At 54.7% G+C, this 18,880-nt stretch overlaps 2 protein-coding genes and 4 non-coding genes across 6 annotated transcripts; 2 read left to right on the top strand and 4 right to left on the bottom strand.

Moving 5' to 3' along the window:
• Positions 1 to 403: 403 nt before the first annotated feature.
• Positions 404 to 476, bottom strand: TRNAR-CCU (transfer RNA arginine (anticodon CCU)). The gene has a single exon. It is a non-coding gene; the product is annotated as a tRNA-Arg (tRNA).
• A 517-nt stretch (positions 477 to 993) lies between these two features.
• On the top strand, positions 994 to 1,066 carry TRNAR-UCG (transfer RNA arginine (anticodon UCG)). The gene has a single exon. It is a non-coding gene; the product is annotated as a tRNA-Arg (tRNA).
• Positions 1,067 to 1,394: 328 nt separating this feature from the next.
• TRNAR-CCU (transfer RNA arginine (anticodon CCU)) lies at positions 1,395 to 1,467 on the top strand. The gene has a single exon. It is a non-coding gene; the product is annotated as a tRNA-Arg (tRNA).
• Positions 1,468 to 1,925: 458 nt separating this feature from the next.
• TRNAR-CCU (transfer RNA arginine (anticodon CCU)) lies at positions 1,926 to 1,998 on the bottom strand. Its single transcript has one exon. It is a non-coding gene; the product is annotated as a tRNA-Arg (tRNA).
• A 3,670-nt stretch (positions 1,999 to 5,668) lies between these two features.
• On the bottom strand, positions 5,669 to 13,033 carry MRPL58 (mitochondrial ribosomal protein L58). Its single transcript, XM_007099722.4, has 6 exons — positions 12,800 to 13,033; positions 9,524 to 9,560; positions 7,226 to 7,285; positions 6,549 to 6,631; positions 6,288 to 6,457; positions 5,669 to 6,011 (listed from the first exon to the last, which is right to left on the bottom strand). Exons 1-6 carry the CDS (start codon positions 12,983 to 12,985, stop codon positions 5,927 to 5,929), a joined length of 621 nt encoding a protein of 206 aa, XP_007099784.2. The 5' UTR covers positions 12,986 to 13,033; the 3' UTR covers positions 5,669 to 5,926.
• A 2,546-nt stretch (positions 13,034 to 15,579) lies between these two features.
• Positions 15,580 to 18,270, bottom strand: LOC114487587 (cerebellar degeneration-related protein 2-like). The gene has a single exon (XM_055089811.1). It carries the CDS (start codon positions 18,268 to 18,270, stop codon positions 17,152 to 17,154), a length of 1,119 nt encoding a protein of 372 aa, XP_054945786.1. The 3' UTR covers positions 15,580 to 17,151.
• Positions 18,271 to 18,880: the final 610 nt, after the last annotated feature.

The raw sequence follows: 18,880 nt of genomic DNA, 5'->3' as shown, positions 1-18,880 counted from the left end.
AGGTGGGCGGCGCCACACACCGCCTGCCCGTCTCCCGTGGGGGGTTTAGGGGGCAAGGAGGGACGGGCTAAGGTGTTGCCTGATTTTAACTTTATAGCCGTAGACTCACACAGAACACGCTCGCTTCTTTTGCACAGGGATCTATAGCTTGCAGAGCCCTTTCACCACGTTGTCTGTTTAGATGCCAACCCAAAGAGGCAACAAGAAGTGGGGAACCATTTGCCCTCATATCGGTTTACCTTTAAAAGTATAGTCAGGCTCGATCAAAAAGAAAGGGCAAATTAATTGCAATACACACACACCCGCACACACACAAATGGTCTTAAAAAGGAGAAATGTGCTGCATGATTTTTGTATCTTAAAAAGGTAGATATAAAAGCAACATGTAGTGGTTAAGCCACCTCACCCCAGATGGGACTCGAACCCACAATCCCTGGCTTAGGAGGCCAGTGCCTTATCCATTAGGCCACTGGGGCTTCTCGCAAGCGGCGCCGGCTCACATGCCTCTTGAACTATGAGGCGCATGGCTGCGTAATGACGTCACCCCGGAAATTTCCAGGTGCAAAACCCGATTGGACACGAGCCCTAACTACCAGGTCCAGGTGACGGAAGTAGCTGCCGGGAGAGGGTCCGGAGGGCTCTACGTGTCTAAAACAAGGGCAAGGATTGGGATTTGGCTGCGGTACAAGAGTACTATCCTCTTTTCCGGACTAAAACGTTTCGACCACGAAGGGGCTCAAACCGTTAATCCGAAGTCAGACATTTTATTCATTAGGGCACGCGGCCTCCTCGCGAAGTAGGAGTCACCTGTAGACTTATTTGGTGACCCAAGGCCGCACCAGCGACGCCAGATGCAGGGACCGCACTGTGGTTCTTCCTCCGCCACACCTGGGACGCACCTTGTGGCCACACGCGCACGGTCGTTTCTCGCGCCAACGCCACTTTCAAGGGGGGGTTCACTTAACTATCACATTGAGAGGCTGTGGGTGTCGTGACCGCGTGGCCTAACGGATAAGGCGTCTGACTTCGGATCAGAAGATTGAGGGTTCGAGTCCCTTCGTGGTCGGCTTAGTTTTGGACGACGGGCTCCTGGCTTTGGTGGCTCAATAATCCTAACCCGCTTCGTTTGCGGTTTCATCGCCCTCTTCCCGCGTCCTTCGGGCTTCTTGGCGCTCTCCTTCCTGGCCCCCCGGCACTGCGCAGTCGCCTCACCTTGAACCTTAAGTTTTCTCGTAGCCCCGCGGGTGTGCCCTCCGGTTGTCCTGCAGGCTGCCCAGGGCCGGCCCTCGTTCTTCGGGTCCACTGTGCGGCGGGCGTCATGGCAGGCCCGAGTGAGGCCTGTGAGCGTGCGGCTGCACGTTACCATGGACCACGTGGTATATCCTTGTTATCGAGCCCCAGTGGCCTAATGGATAAGGCACTGGCCTCCTAAGCCAGGGATTGTGGGTTCGAGTCCCACCTGGGGTGGCATCAGGGTTGGAGGGTTTCACCCCAAAGTAACTTTTGTGCCCGCATTGCGCGGGCCTCCGAGGCTGCAGCCTAGGGATCTAGGGACCCAGGGGCTCCCCACCTGCCTGGTCTCTGCTCGCCTTCTGCCGTGCAGCGTACCAGGGCCTCATTTGCAGCCAAGTAGTTGGCGTGTGTCAGCCTCGGGCTCAGTGCCCCTCACTCCCCCTTCGTGTCCTGGTGACGTTACACCTTTACTCCGGCCCTTTATCCCCGGCCTGTGAGCTGTCCAAAAGTTGGGGGCTTCCAGGGGCGCAGGGGCGTAGTCACTGGCTTTGGGATCTCTCCTGGTGGAACCGGTTGTTCGGTCTTCCACCCGCGGGCCCGAACGCAGTGTGTTTGCAGTCTTCAATGCGGTGGAACCACAGCGTAGGAATTCCAGAGTCCTTTATGGACGGAAGGAGCCAAAAAGGTGCCCTTACCCCAGGTGGGACTCGAACCCACAATCCCTGGCTTAGGAGGCCAGTGCCTTATCCATTAGGCCACTGGGGCTCGATAACAAGGATATACCACGTGGTCCATGGTAACGTGCAGCCGCACGCTCACAGGCCTCACTCGGGCCTGCCATGACGCCCGCCGCACAGTGGACCCGAAGAACGAGGGCCGGCCCTGGGCAGCCTGCAGGACAACCGGAGGGCACACCCTGGCTTAGGAGGCCAGTGCCTTATCCATTAGGCCACTGGGGCCTGCGCTTTTCCTTTTGTGCATCTCTCCCCCTAGTAGGCGGTCCGACCCCGGGCCTTGCAAAGAACGACTTAACGGGGTGCCGGGGCCGCGAGAGGGTAGGCTCTCAGGTGCTCACAGTTAACCGTTAGGAAGAAACCACGGTGGGAAGTGAACTCACCACCTTCTGCCACCCGCACCCGGAAGCACAGTGGGGCCTGGGAGGCCGGCGCTGAGGCTGCTGGACACCTGGACCATGGATGGCGGGTGAAGGCTGCCGTTTGTAGGCATTTCCAAATTTTACCACCATGGCCATTTTGTCCACCTCTACAGAACTGACAGACAACCCAAGAATTTTAGGAAAAGGTAGTGTAGGAAGGGAAGGAGAACAAACTAGTATCAATCACGAATACTGAAACACAACCAGTGCAAACTCCCCATCATGAAACGATATACAACGGGGAGGAACAAATCCTTCCAGCCTTAATAGTAGAAATATATACGTACGCAAATATATAATATACAGGAAAGAAATGGATCACCCAGCTACATACTTCACTCTAATATTTTGTTCCTTTAAACTGTTATACAAAAGGTAATACAAATACAGAAAAGGCACATTTTAAAATGTTACACACGTTTAAAATCCATTACTAAGATTCATGCGTATCTGAAAGATGTAACAGGAGAAGCTTTAGCCAAGAGCAGTGTTCACTCCCTGTGGTGCCTGCGTTGAGACCTTGCCTTCCAGGGACTTGGAGACGTTCTTTTTTTTCTCTCGCCCACGTATAGAGTCTGCACAAACCCTTAAGACCAGCAAGAAAGAGGAATGTACCCCACCTGGCTCCAGTCTCCAGCCTTGAGAATGTCCTCCTTTCAGTTACTAATTGGTCTGTTTGCTGAGGTGTAACATCCATGCAGTAAGGTGTACAGATCTTAAGGTCATGGCTGGATGAGATACAGAACAGTTCCAGCGCTGCTGAAGGCACTCTTACATCCTCTCCCCATCAGTCACCACTGCCTACGAGTAAATACTTCCCTGACTCTCGTTACCATAAAGCAGTCGTTTTGCCTGGTTTTGAACTTCATACAAAGGGAATAATATTCTTTTATAGTCTGGCCTCTGTCACTCATCATTGTGTCTGTGAGTTCACCCATGTTCATTCTTTTGCCCGCAACTTTTTTTTTTTCTTTAAATGACAGGTCCTGCCCTTGTGCTCCACTCTCTGTCCCCTGGCTTGTTTTGTTTCTCTTTACCTCTCCTTCCCCTCCTCCATATCTCGAATCCTCTTCCAGGTCCCTTCACATGCCACCAATGTCTTCTGAGGGCCTCACAGGTCCAGCACTAGGCTCCAGAGTTTAACCAGAGAGATGCCCTCTCTGGTTTCCCGCCACCATCATCTCACCAAGCGTCTCCCTGCCTTGCCTCATCTTCAACTGCTCCTCCATTCCCAAGACTCTACTTGTCCCCTGTCCTGCGTCTCCAGCTTTGACCTCACTCCCCAGCTCCAGCTCCGTTCCCTCTCCTGGCTATCTCCACCTAAGCATTCCTCCTCAGGCCCCACAAAGTCAGCTCCTTGAAGGCAAAACCATATCCATCATCCAACCATCCTCCCAAGCCTGCTCCCTCGGTGACTTTCCTGGCTGAAAGCTCAGCCTCACCCCCTTGTCACACACCAGCTCGCATTCCACCCAAGCCAATTTTCTGTCCCCATAACCCTTTTGCATCTGCTATTTTCTCTCCATGCCAGTAGCCACTGCCCTAGTTCCGGAATGGGTCCCTAACTGCTCACGTGGGTCTGTCCATCAACCTGTGTCAACTTCCCTGCAGTCTTTTCTCATTCAATCACAGTCAGATTAATCTTCCCCTGACAGCCTCTGTAGGGGTAGAGTCTGAATGTCTTAGCTGTCACATTTAAGGCCTTTCTAGACCTGGCTCCCACTCAAGGTGGCAGGTGTGTCTTCCACAGCTCCTCACCCCCTGGCTTCCAGCCAAACTGGAACTGTTTAATCATGGCTAAACTGTTAATTATGGCTAACATTCCCTGGGTACAGGCTCAGTGCCACTAACCACTACCACCCTATGAGGTAGGCACTAATAACATCATCCCTAGTTTATAGATGGTGAAGCTAAGGTTCAGAGAGGCTGAGTAGTTTGCCCAAGGCTGCCCAGCTGGGGGTGGTGGAAGTCAGGAGCTGATCCAGGGCAGCTGGCTTCACAGCCCATTCTCTCAATACTATGGTTTACTGTCCCGGCCACAGGCAGGGCCCTTGGGCATCACTGGAGCCTCCAGGTGACAAGCTCTTACCTTGCTCCCTTGGCCAGCCCCTCCCCTTCTTCCATCCCATCTCAAGCACATCAAGTACATCTTCACTGACCATCCAGCTGGAACTAGTTCCTTCCCAAAATCTATTTAGACCTTTCTTGTGTTATTTACCATGTTTTAGGTCATGTTACCCAAGCAGGAATCCATTTTTCTTCTCAGCTTTTATCATCCTCTGATCCAGTGGAAGTTCTCTGGAAGAAAGACTTTTGTTTTGTTCACTGCTGATTCCCCAGGACCTGGCCCATTGCCCGGTATTCAATAAGTATTTGCTGAATTAATGAACCAAAGAATGCTGCACTTCCTTGTATATGAGCCTCAGCTCCCTACTGGGCTCTGAGTCCCTTGAGGACAGGGACCCTGTCTTCCACATCTTTTGTATTTCGTAAGAGTCATTTATCAGGACTTCCCTGGTGGCACGGTGGTTAAGACTCTGCCTGCTAATGCAGGGGACACGGGCTCAAGCCCTGGTCCGGGAAGATCCCACATGCCATGGAACAACGAACCCTGTGCACCACAACTACTGAGCCTGTGCCCTAGAGCCCGCGCTCCACAACAAGAGAAGCCACCGCAGCACAGGCTCAAGCCCTGGTCCGGGAAGATCCCACATGCCATGGAACAACGAACCCTGTGCGCCACAACTACTGAGCCTGTGCCCTAGAGCCCGCGCTCCACAACAAGAGAAGCCACCGCAGTGAGAAGCCCATGCACTGCAACGATGACCCAACGCAGCCAAAAATAAATAAATAAAAAGAAAATTAAAAAAAAAAAAATCAAAATTCCTCAGTTTGAACTCGAGAGCCTGCACCTTGAACTTCTATCTCCCTCTGCAGACTCACCTCTCACAGCGACCTGGACAAACCCCCCATTCACATGGATTCCTCACCATCTCCTCCAGCCCAGCCTTTTCTCTCGTCCCCTTTATTCACGCTGTTCCCTTCAACTGGCGCGTCCTCCCGGCTCTCTGCTGATTAATATGCCACCCCTGCCTCCAGGCCCAGCTGTGGTGCGCGCGCACCTGTCTCAGCCCTCTGCCCTTGTGTTCCTGAAGGGCTCATCCCTCTGTGCTCCCCCCAGGCGCTGCAGTCAGTGCCAGTCAATAAGGATTAGGCAGATTTCAACTGAGAGAGAAGGGAGGAATTCTGTTCTGAAGCATTCTGAGAAGCGGAAGCCCACTGAGTTTAGAACTTTATTGCAACTAATATATTAAATGGATAATAGAGGTTTGACAACATGGTAATTGCCTATAAAGACCTCTGCAACCAGTGCCTACAACCCTCATTCCAGATGAACATTCTTGAGGTGGTTCCAATGTTACAGGCAAAAGCACTGACAACAAACAGCACACACGCCTCCTGATGGTGGTAAAGCGCCCTCGGTGGCAGCTGCCTGGAGGCCCTAAAGAGGGTCTTTGCCAGCTCGAGGGGATGATTTCAGTCCACATCTACCCTCCTGCTTGTCTTTATGGCAGAATTTATTCTCTTTTTTCTCAGCCTTTCCCGATTCATGTTTTCTACCCTGAAAACAAAGAAGAACACAATTATGCCCAGATGCCCAATCAGTGGTTCTCAAAGTGGTGAGAGGAGCTGGCAGCTGAGCGGGAAGCAGAGCAGCCGAAGCACCCGGCGCCGGCTCGGGAGCCTCCACTCCGGGTCCGAGTCTCTCCCATTCCCGGAGCTTGTCCACCTGCCTGCTGGCAGGTCGTGGGCTTCACCGTGCCCCCTTCCTTCCCTGTGTAGCCCCTTGTCCACACGAATTTTCTGGTTTATGGAAGCTCAGGGAATTTTCCAGTACCTGATTTTCTGAAGTACAGCATCTTCTCTGGATGGCTCCTTGGCTGGCTGGCTGGCCTCAGTAATCATGTCTCGAATTTTCTGTAGGCAATCTGCCAGATTTCGGAACTGATAGCGGCTGCATTCAGAGGTAAGGATCAACTCTCCTGCCCTGTTGATCTTATTTTTGTGCTGCGGAGAACAAAGGCAAAACCAGAGTTCTACAGAGTAAAGGCTTAAAAGTGACTGAGGGTTAAAGAGAAAGGAAGGGGCCCGCGGTTACCGTGGCCGCCATCTTCTGCCGTACGGGCTCTGCGATCCACTCGGCACTGGCCAGGTGGAACCTGACCTCAGCCCTGGAATTCACTGTAAATAAAGGGAGGGGTCACGGGTCACCGAGACGCGCGGGCAGGCTCCGCGCCCCGGGCCCCCGGATTCTGAACCACAGGGAGGTGAGACACCCACCCGGGGCTGTTTCTACCCTGTGTGAACTCGGGGATACAAACTGGGCTATGGAATGAGCCTGCAAAGATAGTGAGGCACATCCAGACAAAAATAAACGTCCAGGAACAAAATGCCTAGTGCTTTCCTTCTCTTACAAAGTATTGGGCTCTGAAAAGAATGTGGGGAGGGGGGAGGGGGGAGGGGGGGAGGCGGAGGAGCAGGGAGGGGGAGTTCCGTAAGAACGAAGGAAACCTGTTCTTGGAGCTGGCTGCCAACTCACACTGTGACTTCCCTTTGCGTAGACTCCCAAGCCAATCCTAGTCCTAGCAACCAACAACTGAGAGTCTGAGAATCAGACCACATTCAAAAGAATAAACAGGGTTATTACATAAACTGGCGGTAGTTAAGCTTCTGAAAAAAATATCCCTTTATTGCCACATGAATGTAAACACAGAAGTCCTCGAGTCCATCTCTCAGCAAAGTTGTAAAGTGAAAGAAAACAAGGCTCTGTTGTACCTTTGTTAACATTCTGGCCCCCAGGACCACTACTCCGACAATAAGATATTGTCAAGCGATCTGAAAAACAGAACACACACCAACAAAATATTATCACAGGGCAAAACATGCAAACTGCTAATTTACCATCAACGTCAGTATCCCTATTCCTCTCTTTCAGTGACACACAGTCAGATCACTAAAGTCAGAGATTATTTACAGATGTCAAAACTAAAATCAAGAGTCTCCCAAGGCCACACAGAGAGCAGAGGAGGTAAAATTACAACCCAGGTTGTCTGCTTCTGGTCTAGTACGTTCCACTAGATCTGACTGCCCTCGCTTTTTGCTGTTTGTTTGTTTTAAGGCAAGGACTCTTGGGCTTCCCTGGTGGCGCAGTGGTTGAGAATCTGCCTGCCAATGAAGGGAACACGGGTCCGAGCCCTGGTCCGGGAAGAAACCACACGCCCCGGAGCAACTAACCCCATGCGCCACAACTGCTGAGCCTGCGTGCCACAACTACCGAAGCCCGCGCACCTAGGGCCCATGCTCCGCAACAGGAGAAGCCACCGCGTCACTGCGCACCGCAACAAAGAGTAGCCCGCTCGCTGCAACTAGAGAAAGTCCGCGTGCAGCAACAAAAACCCAAAGCAGGGCTTCCCTGGTGGTGCAGTGGTTGAGAGTCCGCCTGCCGATGCAGGGGACACGGGTTCGTGCCCCGGTCCGGGAAGATCCCACATGCCTCGGGGCGGCTGGGCCCGTGAGCCATGGCCGAGCCTGCGCGTCCGGAGCCTGTGCTCCGCAGCGGGAGAGGCCACAGCAGTGAGAGGCCCGCGTACCGCAAAAAAAAAAAAAAAAAAAGCAAAGACTCTTTCAAAAGCTCAAGCTAAGGGACAAACTGAGTTTAATGTCGTATTTTGAAATGCGGTGGATGTGGGCTCCCCAGAGGGGAGGTGGGTCTCATTCCTCGTGAGCCGCGCGCGCACCCCGGGGCCTCGGTCGCAGTCAGTGGATGAAAACACCTGCTGGGTGAATGAGCGCTCCGTTGGGAGCTGGGAGCCCGGTCTTCTAACACCAGCGCAGCACTGACTGCCTCTGTGACCTCCACAGACTCCCACCGCTTCTCTGGGTCTTGGTTTTGTTGGTCTGTTTTGTAGTATCTGAGGGAAGCCGGGAAGGCACAGCAGCGGGAAAGTTCCAGAAGCCTGGGTGGCAAGCTGCAGGAGCTTTGGGGGGCGAGGAAGTGCGGCCCCGTGGTGGTGGAGGGCCGGCCTCAGCGGGCAGCGGTGACCTCTCCAGAGGGCTTCTGAGAGGCTTTGCTCCCTTTGAAAAATCAGATGAACTCATTTTTCTGAACAGGTGAGGAGTACGTGTGGTTCCGCGCGGGGAGAGGGGGGCGGTTCCACCGCGGGGCTGGTGGCCTTGTCTGCATCCGTACAGGCCAGCCAGGCACGGGGAGGCCTGGGACCCTCTCAGAGAACACGAGCAGACGCAGGTGAGGAGCGGCCACTCGGCCATTCCCTCCGCCTGCCCGTCCCCCGAGGCTGTCAGGAGACAGCCTCTCTTCTCTCTGGTTCTCGGCCTCCTCCTGCCTCAGGGCACAGCTGCCGGCCTCAAACTGCTGAGCAGCAGAGCAGGACGCCGGCTCCTCTGCTTTAGACCGTGGCCACCTGGCCTCTTTGTTTCAGGGTCACCCTGAGCAAGGGCCACCAGGAGCCGGCACCTTTGGCTGCTCTTCTCTCACTGTCTGTGGGCGCCAGAAACTCTCTGCATCTCAGGAGGTTGCTTGTTTCTTTCCAGGCCACGCCTTAGGCTTGATGGGCACAAAATTCTGAAGTTATGCAAGTGGTTTACAGGGAGAAGTCCCCACTCCTGCTCCCCAGCCACCAAGTTCCCCAGTTGGTCCTTCCCCCCGCCCCACGGCAGTCCCTGTACCCAGGCTCCTCCACACCCTCTCAGATCTGCGTGTACATCCAGAAATGTGTCTTTCAGATATATATGTACGTAAAACACAAAGGGTAGCTCACTATATAGATGCTTCCGTACCTTACTTCTTTCAAATAACGATCAATTCATCTATCGTAAAGATTGTTCCACGTCACAAGGCCGTGAAGAGCTCTCTGTTCGTGCTGGGCGTTGCACAGCACTCTGGAGTGGCCGCCTCATCCCTTTTTGTTTCCTTCCTATTCTCAACAATGCTGAAAGGACTCTGCTTTTGTAACCCCAGACAGTTTCTTTACTCTCATTGGTTTGGAGAGACCTGGAAGGAATGTGTGAGGGGTAGAGAAAATGACTGATTTTTTATAAACCCAAACGACTCACCTATAGGAATGTCGTAGTTGGCTTGCTCTGCATCATCCTGTAATGTAACATATACGGTGTCAAATAAATATTACCTACTGGGCGACTCCTAACTGGTCCAGGGCAACAAAGCAGAAATGATGTAAAGCCACGACATGAATGTAATACAACTATTTTCAGGTCTCCAGCAAAATCGTATCAGGATGACAGAAACATCTTCCCCAGACTCCAGAGGTACTGCCTCAGAAACACTCCTCCAGGAAAACGGAACTGACTTCTCCAGCCTTCCCTGCCGCTGCCCCCTGACTCCACTTAGCTAGTGTCGGGAACCACCAGCGCCCAGGGGAGGGAAGGTGCCACGGTACATGTGCATCAGGCAGACTCCAAAAGGAACACCCTCTGCCAACCTGGAGCAACAAACCATGGGTCCCCTGTTCCTCCCCAGACCACAGGAGGCTCGCACGTGGGGCTGTCTGCCTTCAACAGTGACTAGCACATCTGCCTTGAGGGTTTGTGTCAAGCTGACCTACTCACCCCAGGACCTCTCACCTTCACGTCTCTCCCGAGCTGTTCTTCCGAAGCCTTAAATCCTCACATCCACAGGCCCGGTGCAAACACTGCCCACCCTGAGGCCCTTCTGGCCCCCCAAGCTCAAAGCGTCTTCATCTGTCCCCGCTCTGGCTGCCTTCATCACCCACCACCCCGTTTTTGCGGGGGGGAGGGGGGCACCGGGCCCCACCCCTACCCGGCCGCTGCACCGCATGCGGGATCTTAGTTCCCTCACCAGGGATCAAACCCGCGCGCCCTGCACTGGAAGCTCGGAGTCTTAACCACTGGACCGCCAGGGAAGTCCCTTCATCCCTTTTCATCTTAGAATTATCTGGGGGTGAAATCCTCATCCTACTCCACCTCTGCATCGTAGAGGACCCTGGACTGCGCCCTCCTTGAAGCACGCTCTTGCCCCTCCTTCTGAGCTGGCCTCTCCAGTTTCCTCTTACCTCCCCGTGACTTTCTCACTCTCCTGTGCTTGCTCTTTACAACCTTTAAAAACTCTGAAATGTCCTGAAATCCTTCCTCTTCTCTCTTTCCCTAGAACATGCCATCCATCTCCTTTGAAAATACCACCTTTGGGAATTCCCTGGCGGTCCAGTGGTTAGGACTCAGTGCTTTCTTTCACTGCTGGGGCCCCTGGTTCGATCCCTGGTGCGGGAACTAAAATCCCACAAGCTGGGCGCCACCAAATTAAAAAACAAACAAAAAAATCTTTGCTGATGACTCCCAACCTTCTGGCTCAAACTCAAACCTCTTTCTTGAGGTAAAGCCAACTGCTATTCGAGGTCTCCTCTCTCGAGCCTAACAGATGCCTCAAACCTCCTCACAGAGGACTTCCCTTCCTAACAACCTGAAGTAGCTCCCTGGCTATCACATCAAAGCACTCTGGTCTATTCATTACTTCTCGCTCTCTGATATGTTTTCCCCATTTGTTTACTGTCTGCTCCTTCCGCTAGAACATAAGCTCCATGAAGTGGGAACTCTGTTTTATCGTGGTGGTATCTGCAATGCTTGAAACAGTGTCTGACACAGTAGGTGCACGAGAAACTTTTTGTTGAATGAATGAACAGACAAACGAATGCTGTTACCATTCTGTCGTCTCCATTAATGGCAACACAATCCTTCCATTACTCAAGGCCCTAGACCTCAATTCCTCTCTTAATCTCACTTCTCAGAGAAAATCCATTAGTAAATCCTGTAGGCTTTCCCTTCACAATTTATCTGGAACCTGACCAATTCTCATGACTCCTGTTGCTTCCACCCTGCTTATCATCTCTTGCCTATATTACTGCAATCTCCTCCCCGGCCTTCCTGTTCCTGCCATTCTGCAATCTCTTCTCTAGAATAGTGATTTTTGTAAAACTAAGTTGAATGATTCCACTCTTCTGCCTTCATCACATTCTGGGCAAAACTAAAGGCCTGTAAGCCCTATACAAAGGCCTCCCCCCAGCCTTCTCCCCTTCAACTTCATATCTGACCCCCCCTGCTCAGCCACACTGGCCTGCTTGCTGTTCCTTGAACCAGCGGAACATGCCACTGCCTTGAGGGGGGTGGCACCTGCTGTTCCCTCCGCAGGGATGCTCCTCTCCCCGCTCTTCTCACGGCTCACTGCTGCCTTGTTTCTCCCGAGTCTTTAATCAAGCATCACCTTCTCAGAGGCCTCCTCGGACCAGCCTACTTACAACTGTAACCCCACCCCCTACCTTAGCACTCCTTCTCCCTTCCGGACTTTATTTTCTCCGGAGTACTTATCACATACTCTATGTTACTGATTTTATTCATTGCCTGTCTCCCTCCATTAAGCAGATAAGCTCCACTAGCATTAGGATTTTTGTGTTTTGTTCACTACTCTGTCCCCATGCCTAGCATCGTGTATACACCATGCTTTCAACAGAAGTTTGTTAAGTGAGTGAATGAATGAATAAGTGAATGAATAAATGAATGAACGCTCTCTTCCAACCCTGTAGGTGGAAACTCCATAGAACTGGGTGGGTCCAAACTCTCCAGCTCCGGGCCCTGATACAGCGCCTGCACACAGCGGGCTGTCAATAAAGGTATCCTGGGCTTCCCTGGTGGCGCAGTGGTTGAGAGTCCGCCTGCCGATGCGGGGGACGCGGGTTTGTGCCCCGGTCCGGGAAGATCCCACGTGCCGCGGAGCGGCTGGCCCCGTGAGCCATGGCCGCTGGGCCTGCGCGTCCGGAGCCTGTGCTCCGCAACGGGAGAGGCCACAACAGTGAGAGGCCCGCGTACAGCAAAAAAAATAAAAATAAAAAAATAAAAAATAAAGGTATCCTGAGGCAACGAACCAGAAGCCCTCTTTCCTCAGGCGTGCTGGGGTTACTAGAGGCTAAGGACCACGTCACTGGCTAAAAGGCTCCAAAAGGAAGCTGCTTGGCAGCTTCCTGCCTTAATTGTCCTCTGTGGAGGGCACTCTTCCCTTGGGACGAGAAATTTGGGCCTGAGGGACGGGGAATGAATGCGGAAAAGCTGGTGGTCTTGTAAGAAGCATAGTCAGCACGCTCTCCCGGCGCCGGCACACCTCGAGCCACAAGGGGTGCCGCCAACCGCCCAGCCGCCCCCGTCCCCCGGTTGCTCGGGCAACCAGCCTCCTCCCGCGGCGACTGCCATGTTTGAGCGCGTCCGTCTCTTGGATTAGCAGTACGCCCGGCCAATGGGGCCCCGGCTGCCCGACGTCACCCAGCAGAGTCCAGGAAACGCCCCTTCCGCCCGGCCCTCCCGGCTCACCGGAACCCTCCAGGCGGTGTCCGAGCCCCGCGATTTGGGGTAGAGCTTGTCCAGGCTGTAGATGCTCTGGAATTCGGTGCCCTCTACCTGTTTGTTCAGAGTCCGGTGGGGGCAGCGCGCGGGCGGCGGGAGCAGCCAGGATTCGACTCGGTTTAGGCCCCAGCGCAGCCACCGTGCGGCCGCCATGTTCGGGTCTCGGGGCCGCTTCCGGTGGGCGCCTTCTTCCGCGGTCCGTGGGCTCGCTCTTCCCTCGAGACTTTGGTTCCGCTAGACCTTTAGCGCCTGCCATGGGGAGGAAGCGAGAAGAGCTCCCGGCGTTGCTCTCGCGTGGAGCTTATTAGAGACTTCTGGTCGGCCGCCTTCAGGAGGCCTGGTTGGTGCTTTGAGGGCATCTGCTGCGATGGGGAGGACGTTGGCCAGACAGCGAGGTCTCAAGGGAGCCTCCTGGTGAAAAGAACCCCCGGATGCCGTGTCCCCCAGAAACACCACTTTTCTCCCTTTCGGTCTGTGCCTTCCTGGACCTATGTTCCCCCAAATCTCACGGCATCAACGAGGCATGCCCAGGTTCATCTCCTTCCCCTTTACTCTTTGCCACTTTTTTTTTTTTTTTCTTTCACATCGCTCAATCTTATTTTTCTGTCTGTTGCCTGTCTCCCAGCCGGAATGTAATCACCTCCAGGAGGGCACTGGCTCATTGCTGGATCCCCAGTACCCAGGACCTGGCACGTCATGGGTACTCAATAAATATTGATAAAGGGGATTCTTTGGGAAGGTGTTTTTGAAAGTTGAGTTCCGCCAGAGCTGAGTTTTAGTAACTTCAGGCTCATTCACAAGGCAGCCTAAAAGCAAATCCCTGCCGAGCACCTGTGTGAAGCCTGTGTAGGACAAACACCAGGATGGAGGAGAGGCGGGCAGGTAGAGAAAGAAATACTTTAGAAAGTGGACACCCGCCCCAGCCCGCCTGCTTTGTGGAGCTTGATGTCAGTTTCTCCAAGCCGGGAGGTAAGGGGAGGATGGGGAAGTAGGTGGAGATTCAGACAGCCACAGACAGGCTAAGCAGAGCCCTTTTTACAGGATTGTTAAAAAATGAACTTGAAAAGTGAGAAGTTCTAACAGAAAGGTTTAAAATAGAGCAAGCAGTGTTTGGAAACAGGTAAATGTTAGCTAAGTTGCTTTGTCGACAGGCAGTGTGGTAAACGAAAACAGAGCTCAATAAATGTTAGTGATTATTAGTAATACTAGTGGTTATTTCTTAATGGCAGGTTCTATGTTTAGAAAAAGCACAATTACCTAGAAAAACATGCCCCTGGGAATGCGGCTGTTTGAAATAGGAGATTGTCATCAAGTCAAGGCTTTACCATTTTAGCCTCATTGATGAAGGCAAATTCTTTAGGGGGGAAAACAATACTTCCCAAGCACTGGCTTTGCAAACCCAGACTAGGAAGGGAATGGCAATTGACATGCGCTTTTGGGGCTCTAGGCTTTAAGGGGAGTCTCCTGGGACCCTCCCTGTCTGACTTAATCCCAAAACCTCAGAGGGAACAGAAGGGTCTCCATGGTGACTGGAAAAAGCTGCTCAGGGGAGCAAAGCCAGGGACTTGCCCAGGTTGACGGCTCAGGGATTACGAATAATAAAACCACCATCCCATGGCATCACTGCTCTGAGGCTGGGCTCCAGCTCTGCGCCTGACCCAGAGTGATAGGAAAAGGAAGCTGCAGGTTTCCATGGCCCCAAATAAACACAGCCTGCTCAGGCCATCTGGTGGCCTGGATTCTGGGAGAGGAGGGGGTAGAGGAGAGAATGTAACAAGCTACCCTGTGGTGGATAGAGGAGCAGCTGGCAAGCTCCTTTCACCTGCTGCTGCCACGAACCATCCAGAATAGAGGCCCTTCTGGGAGAAACAGTCCTGAGAGGTGCCACCTGTTCCCTTAAAAAGGTGGCACTGAAGGCTGAGGCCAGCCTTCTTCCCTTCTCCGGTTCTCTGTAGGTTGAATGGGTGCTTCAGGAAGGGGACATGCATAGGGGCGAGAAGAGGGGAAGAAAAGATAAAGGATCATCAAGCCATTTCCGGTAGCTGAGAAGCTTGCAGACACCAGGCCTTCTCTATAGCCGTGAGTTGGGGTACCACCCCCATGTAGAGGGGGTCTACAGGGTTTTCCTGTCTTCTTTTCTGGAGTGCCCTAGGTCAGACTGGCTCTTAAAACTCAACATTACGTGGAGGTAGGGAACATGCAGTATCGCACAGTGGGATTGATCAGGTCTGGGTTCGACTATTTCTATGTGATTCTGAATTACTAACTTAACCTCTGAGCCTCCGGATCCCCATCAGTAAAACAGAGATTTTACCACTGCCTCATGAGGTTGCTGAGGGCAAGGGTGATTTAAAAGGCAAAGGAAGGCTTCCCTGTTGGCGCAGTGGCGAAGAATCCGCCTGCCAATGCAGGGGACACGGGTTCGAGCCCTGGTCCCGGAAGATCCCACATGCTGCCGAGCAACAAAGCTGGTGAAACCACAAAGCAGGTGGGGGTTGGGAGGGATTTCAAAATCAGTACAGCAAGGGGGGGCCCACCCCACGGGGTTCCCTGCAAGGCAACGTGACCAGCCTAGCTGGTACTCAACAAATACGGAAACTTCCAAGAGCCTGCTGTTTAGAGCTGTTTGGCTGCCAATCACGGGGGTGGTGAAGCTCAGGCTGTGCCCCTCCCCCCCACAGCTAGCTGTGTGATGGGAGGCGGGTGTATGAGATGCAAGGAGACAGGACCACGGCTCCATTTCTGGTTTTAGATTACTGGTGCGTTTTTTATTAAAGAAGAGAATAAAGCATTTGTAAATATATTTCTCTCATGTATACTTCAAAGATGACGCTGGTCAGCAGCTACAGAACCGGGGAGCAAACAGGCAGAAGCCCTTCCCCCACCCATCCCATCCCACCCCACCCCCTCAACCCTAGATGCCGGGGACACACGGATGGCTGGGAGCTGCCCAGCTCCAACGGACCAAAGGTTCCAAGATGTGTGAATGGAAGGACCAGCTGACAGCTCTCATCACAGTGCTGCCCGGAAAGCAGGGTGACGCCTCCAGGGAGGTTGGGCAGGCTTGTTAAGAAAACCCCTTTACCCCTTAGAAACAAATAAGGCATGAAGGTTCCCCACTGGGCTCCCAGCACAGAGGCCAGGGCTAGGAACTGGGAGCCCTGAAGAATTTCTCAGGGCACACTGGGGACCTGGGAATCTCTTAGCTGAAGCTCTTAGCTGAAGCTGGACCTTCTGAAGCTTTAACAAAAGATTAAACCCCTGACCCAGCTGGGTCCTCAAAAGCAGGCATTGTATGGGAAGGAGGAGACATGTTCCCCATCTGGTCCCATTTCAATACCGCCCGGTGTGGGGTGAGACTCTTGGGCGGGCCCCAGTAAAGGGGGGCAGGGGAGGATGCTGGGACCATGGGCTGGTGGCACACATCCAGGACATTCTGGGGGCGGCAGGCATGACCTGCGGTGGGGTGGGCCTGGGGGGAGCATGGGAGTGAATGAGACACATCATGGTCCCTGAGATGGGGACAGGCAGAGGCCAAGCTCAGTGAGGCAGAGGAGGCATGCAGAGATGGGGGCTCCGACTGCCCAGACCCCTGGAAGGCTTGATACCCAGAAGGCATTTCCAGGGCCGGAACCCGGGGAGGCTGGCTCTGAGTTGATTGGCTACAGATCTGCAGTGGGCTGAGGATCTCCAGGAAGAAGCCCGCCCTCACCAGGGCTAGAGTCGGGGCCACTCGGGCCTGGCTCAGGCTTTCTGCTCTGCATGGCAGGGGCCGTCTCTGACCTGGTCAGGACCCTCGAGGTGGGACAGCTGGTGCTAAGAGAATGACAGCGTGTCACAGCTGGAGAAGCAGTGGGTGGTCCAGGAGACCCCTGGAACCCGCAACAGCTGGCTCTGGGGTCCCCCTTCAAGTGTTAACAGTTGTGGCGAGGGGTCAGGGAGACCCTGCCTTGCAAAAAAAAAAAAAGCCAACTGGTCCAGAATGGCTTTCAGAAGCCGGGCCACAAATCTGAGAGCAAGGCCCAGGGTCAGGGAGTGGGGGCTGGGAGAGCGGGGAGTGGGGACATTTGGCTTGCAGACTCTCGGCTGCGCCTTTGGGCTGGCGCGGGGTGGTGGAGGGTCCTGGGAGACAAGAGGTGTTGACAGCCTCCTCCGTCAGCAGGGAACGGGTGTCCCCTGCGTGCTCCCTGGGTCAGAGAGCAGCCTCCCTCTGGCGTGTATTGCTGCTAAAGGGCTCCCTCTCTCACCAGAGGCTGCACAGCCCAGGTAAGAGGGACCCCACGGCCTGATCCTGGGGGAGGCCACTGGCCGGGGAACCTTCACTTGCTGCTGTGCGTCTTGACTTTGGTGGCGTTGATGTCGGCCTTGGTCTTCTGGATCCTGGAGAAGATCTCCTTGAAGAGCGCCTTGTACTCGGGCTGGCTCTGCTCCAGCCGCTTGTCCACGGCCTCCACGTGCTGGCTCAGGCTCTTCTCGCCCGCCTTGGCCTCCCCCTGGCCCTCCTCGCTGCCCTGCAGGTCCTTCCACGAGCTGTCCCGGGAGACGGGCCGCGAGGTCTGCACGCCCGCGTGCCGCACCCCCGCCCCGTGCTGCCGGCACTTGCTCAGCAGCTCCTCGTACTTCTCCAGCAGCGCGTGGTACTGCTCGTCCACCTCGCGCAGGATGGACATGCCCCGCTTGCGCACGCTGTTGGCGTGCAGCGTGAGGTTGCCCACGTGCCGGCTGGCCGGGTCTTTGGCCACGATGGCGTTGAGTGCCGTGTCGCTGCAGCTCTTGCGCACGGTGTGGCCCGGGGACGCGGCCGGAGAGGAGACCCCATCCTGGGTGCCCGAGTCGTCCCCGCTGCCCGGCTGGGGGTCGTCGGCTTCAGGCGCCTGGGTGAGGGGCGCCAGCAGGGCCTCGGCCAGGTGGTCCTCCCGTCCCAGCAGGTAGGTCTTCGCCTGCTTCAGCTGCTGCAGCTCCAGCAGCTCGGCCTCCAGCTCCTGCACGCGGAGGCGGCAGCCCTCCATCTCGCACAGCTGCCGCTCCAGCTCCGAGGACTCGTGCAGCAGCGCCGCGTACTCGCGTTCCGCCCGCTCCGTGCGCTGTCGCTCCTGGCTCACCTGGGAGCGCAGCACTCCCACCAAGGTCTGCAGCCGCTCGTTCTCCGGCTCCAGGGGCCGCGGGCCCAGCTCCAGGGAGGAACTGTGCAGGCGGAAGGCAGCCTCGCACCTGGGAGGGAGCGGGGGCAGGGACGTGGGCAGAGGGCGGTGGGCACGGCCAAGGCCCCGGGAGCCCAGCCGCATCTCCCGGACGGGGCTGGATAGTCTGCCCCCTTGAGTCGCTCTCGGCCTTTCTCCCCCTGCTCTCCGCCCTGGGAGGTTGCCCTTGGCTTCCGCCAGGTTTCCTGGCTCTCTCCTGGGCTCAGCCAATGGGAGGCACTGGCAGGAGGAGGTCATGGGGAATGTCTCCCCCTGGGCTCCTTCCCTGGTTACTGCAGGCCAGACAGCGCCCTCCCCGCCTTCCAGGTTCCGGTAACCTCCCTTCTCCTGCTCCCTTCAGGCCTCCTTGCTATTGCCACCCCAGTGTGCTGCAGTGTCCCCCTGGTTTCCCCGCACCTTGCCCACACCTCTTTATTAAGCACGCCTCAGTTACTCTGGGCGGAGGCTATCTGTCTCCTGCCAGGACCTTTATTGAAACACCCACTAAATACACCGTGTGTACACTATTCTTACATTAGGACATCATCCTATTCAAAAGACTTAATGAGAACTGAAAGGTACAGTTGTTAACCCCTCCTGGGTGAGAATTCTGGCTGACTAAACAAACAGGTGACCTTGGAAAAGACACATGATCTCGGAGTTTCAATTTCCTCCTCTGAGCAGTGGGGACGATACACCACACCTTGCGGCATTGCCGCGAGAATTAAATCACTTAGCAGAGCGGCGGGCACACGGCCAGTGCTCACAGGAGCCAGCTGCTGCTGTCGTTAGCAACAGGAGCAGCCTCTCCGATAGCCTGGACAATGCGGCAGCTCTCGTTCCCACCTGCTGCCTGGCGCCCACCCTC

This window comes from Physeter macrocephalus, chromosome 14, assembly GCF_002837175.3.
Source record: "Physeter macrocephalus isolate SW-GA chromosome 14, ASM283717v5, whole genome shotgun sequence".
NCBI lineage: Eukaryota > Metazoa > Chordata > Mammalia > Artiodactyla > Physeteridae > Physeter > Physeter macrocephalus.
The sequence above is the reverse complement of the archived record's forward strand: the minus strand, read 5'-3'. Positions and strand labels throughout refer to the sequence as shown.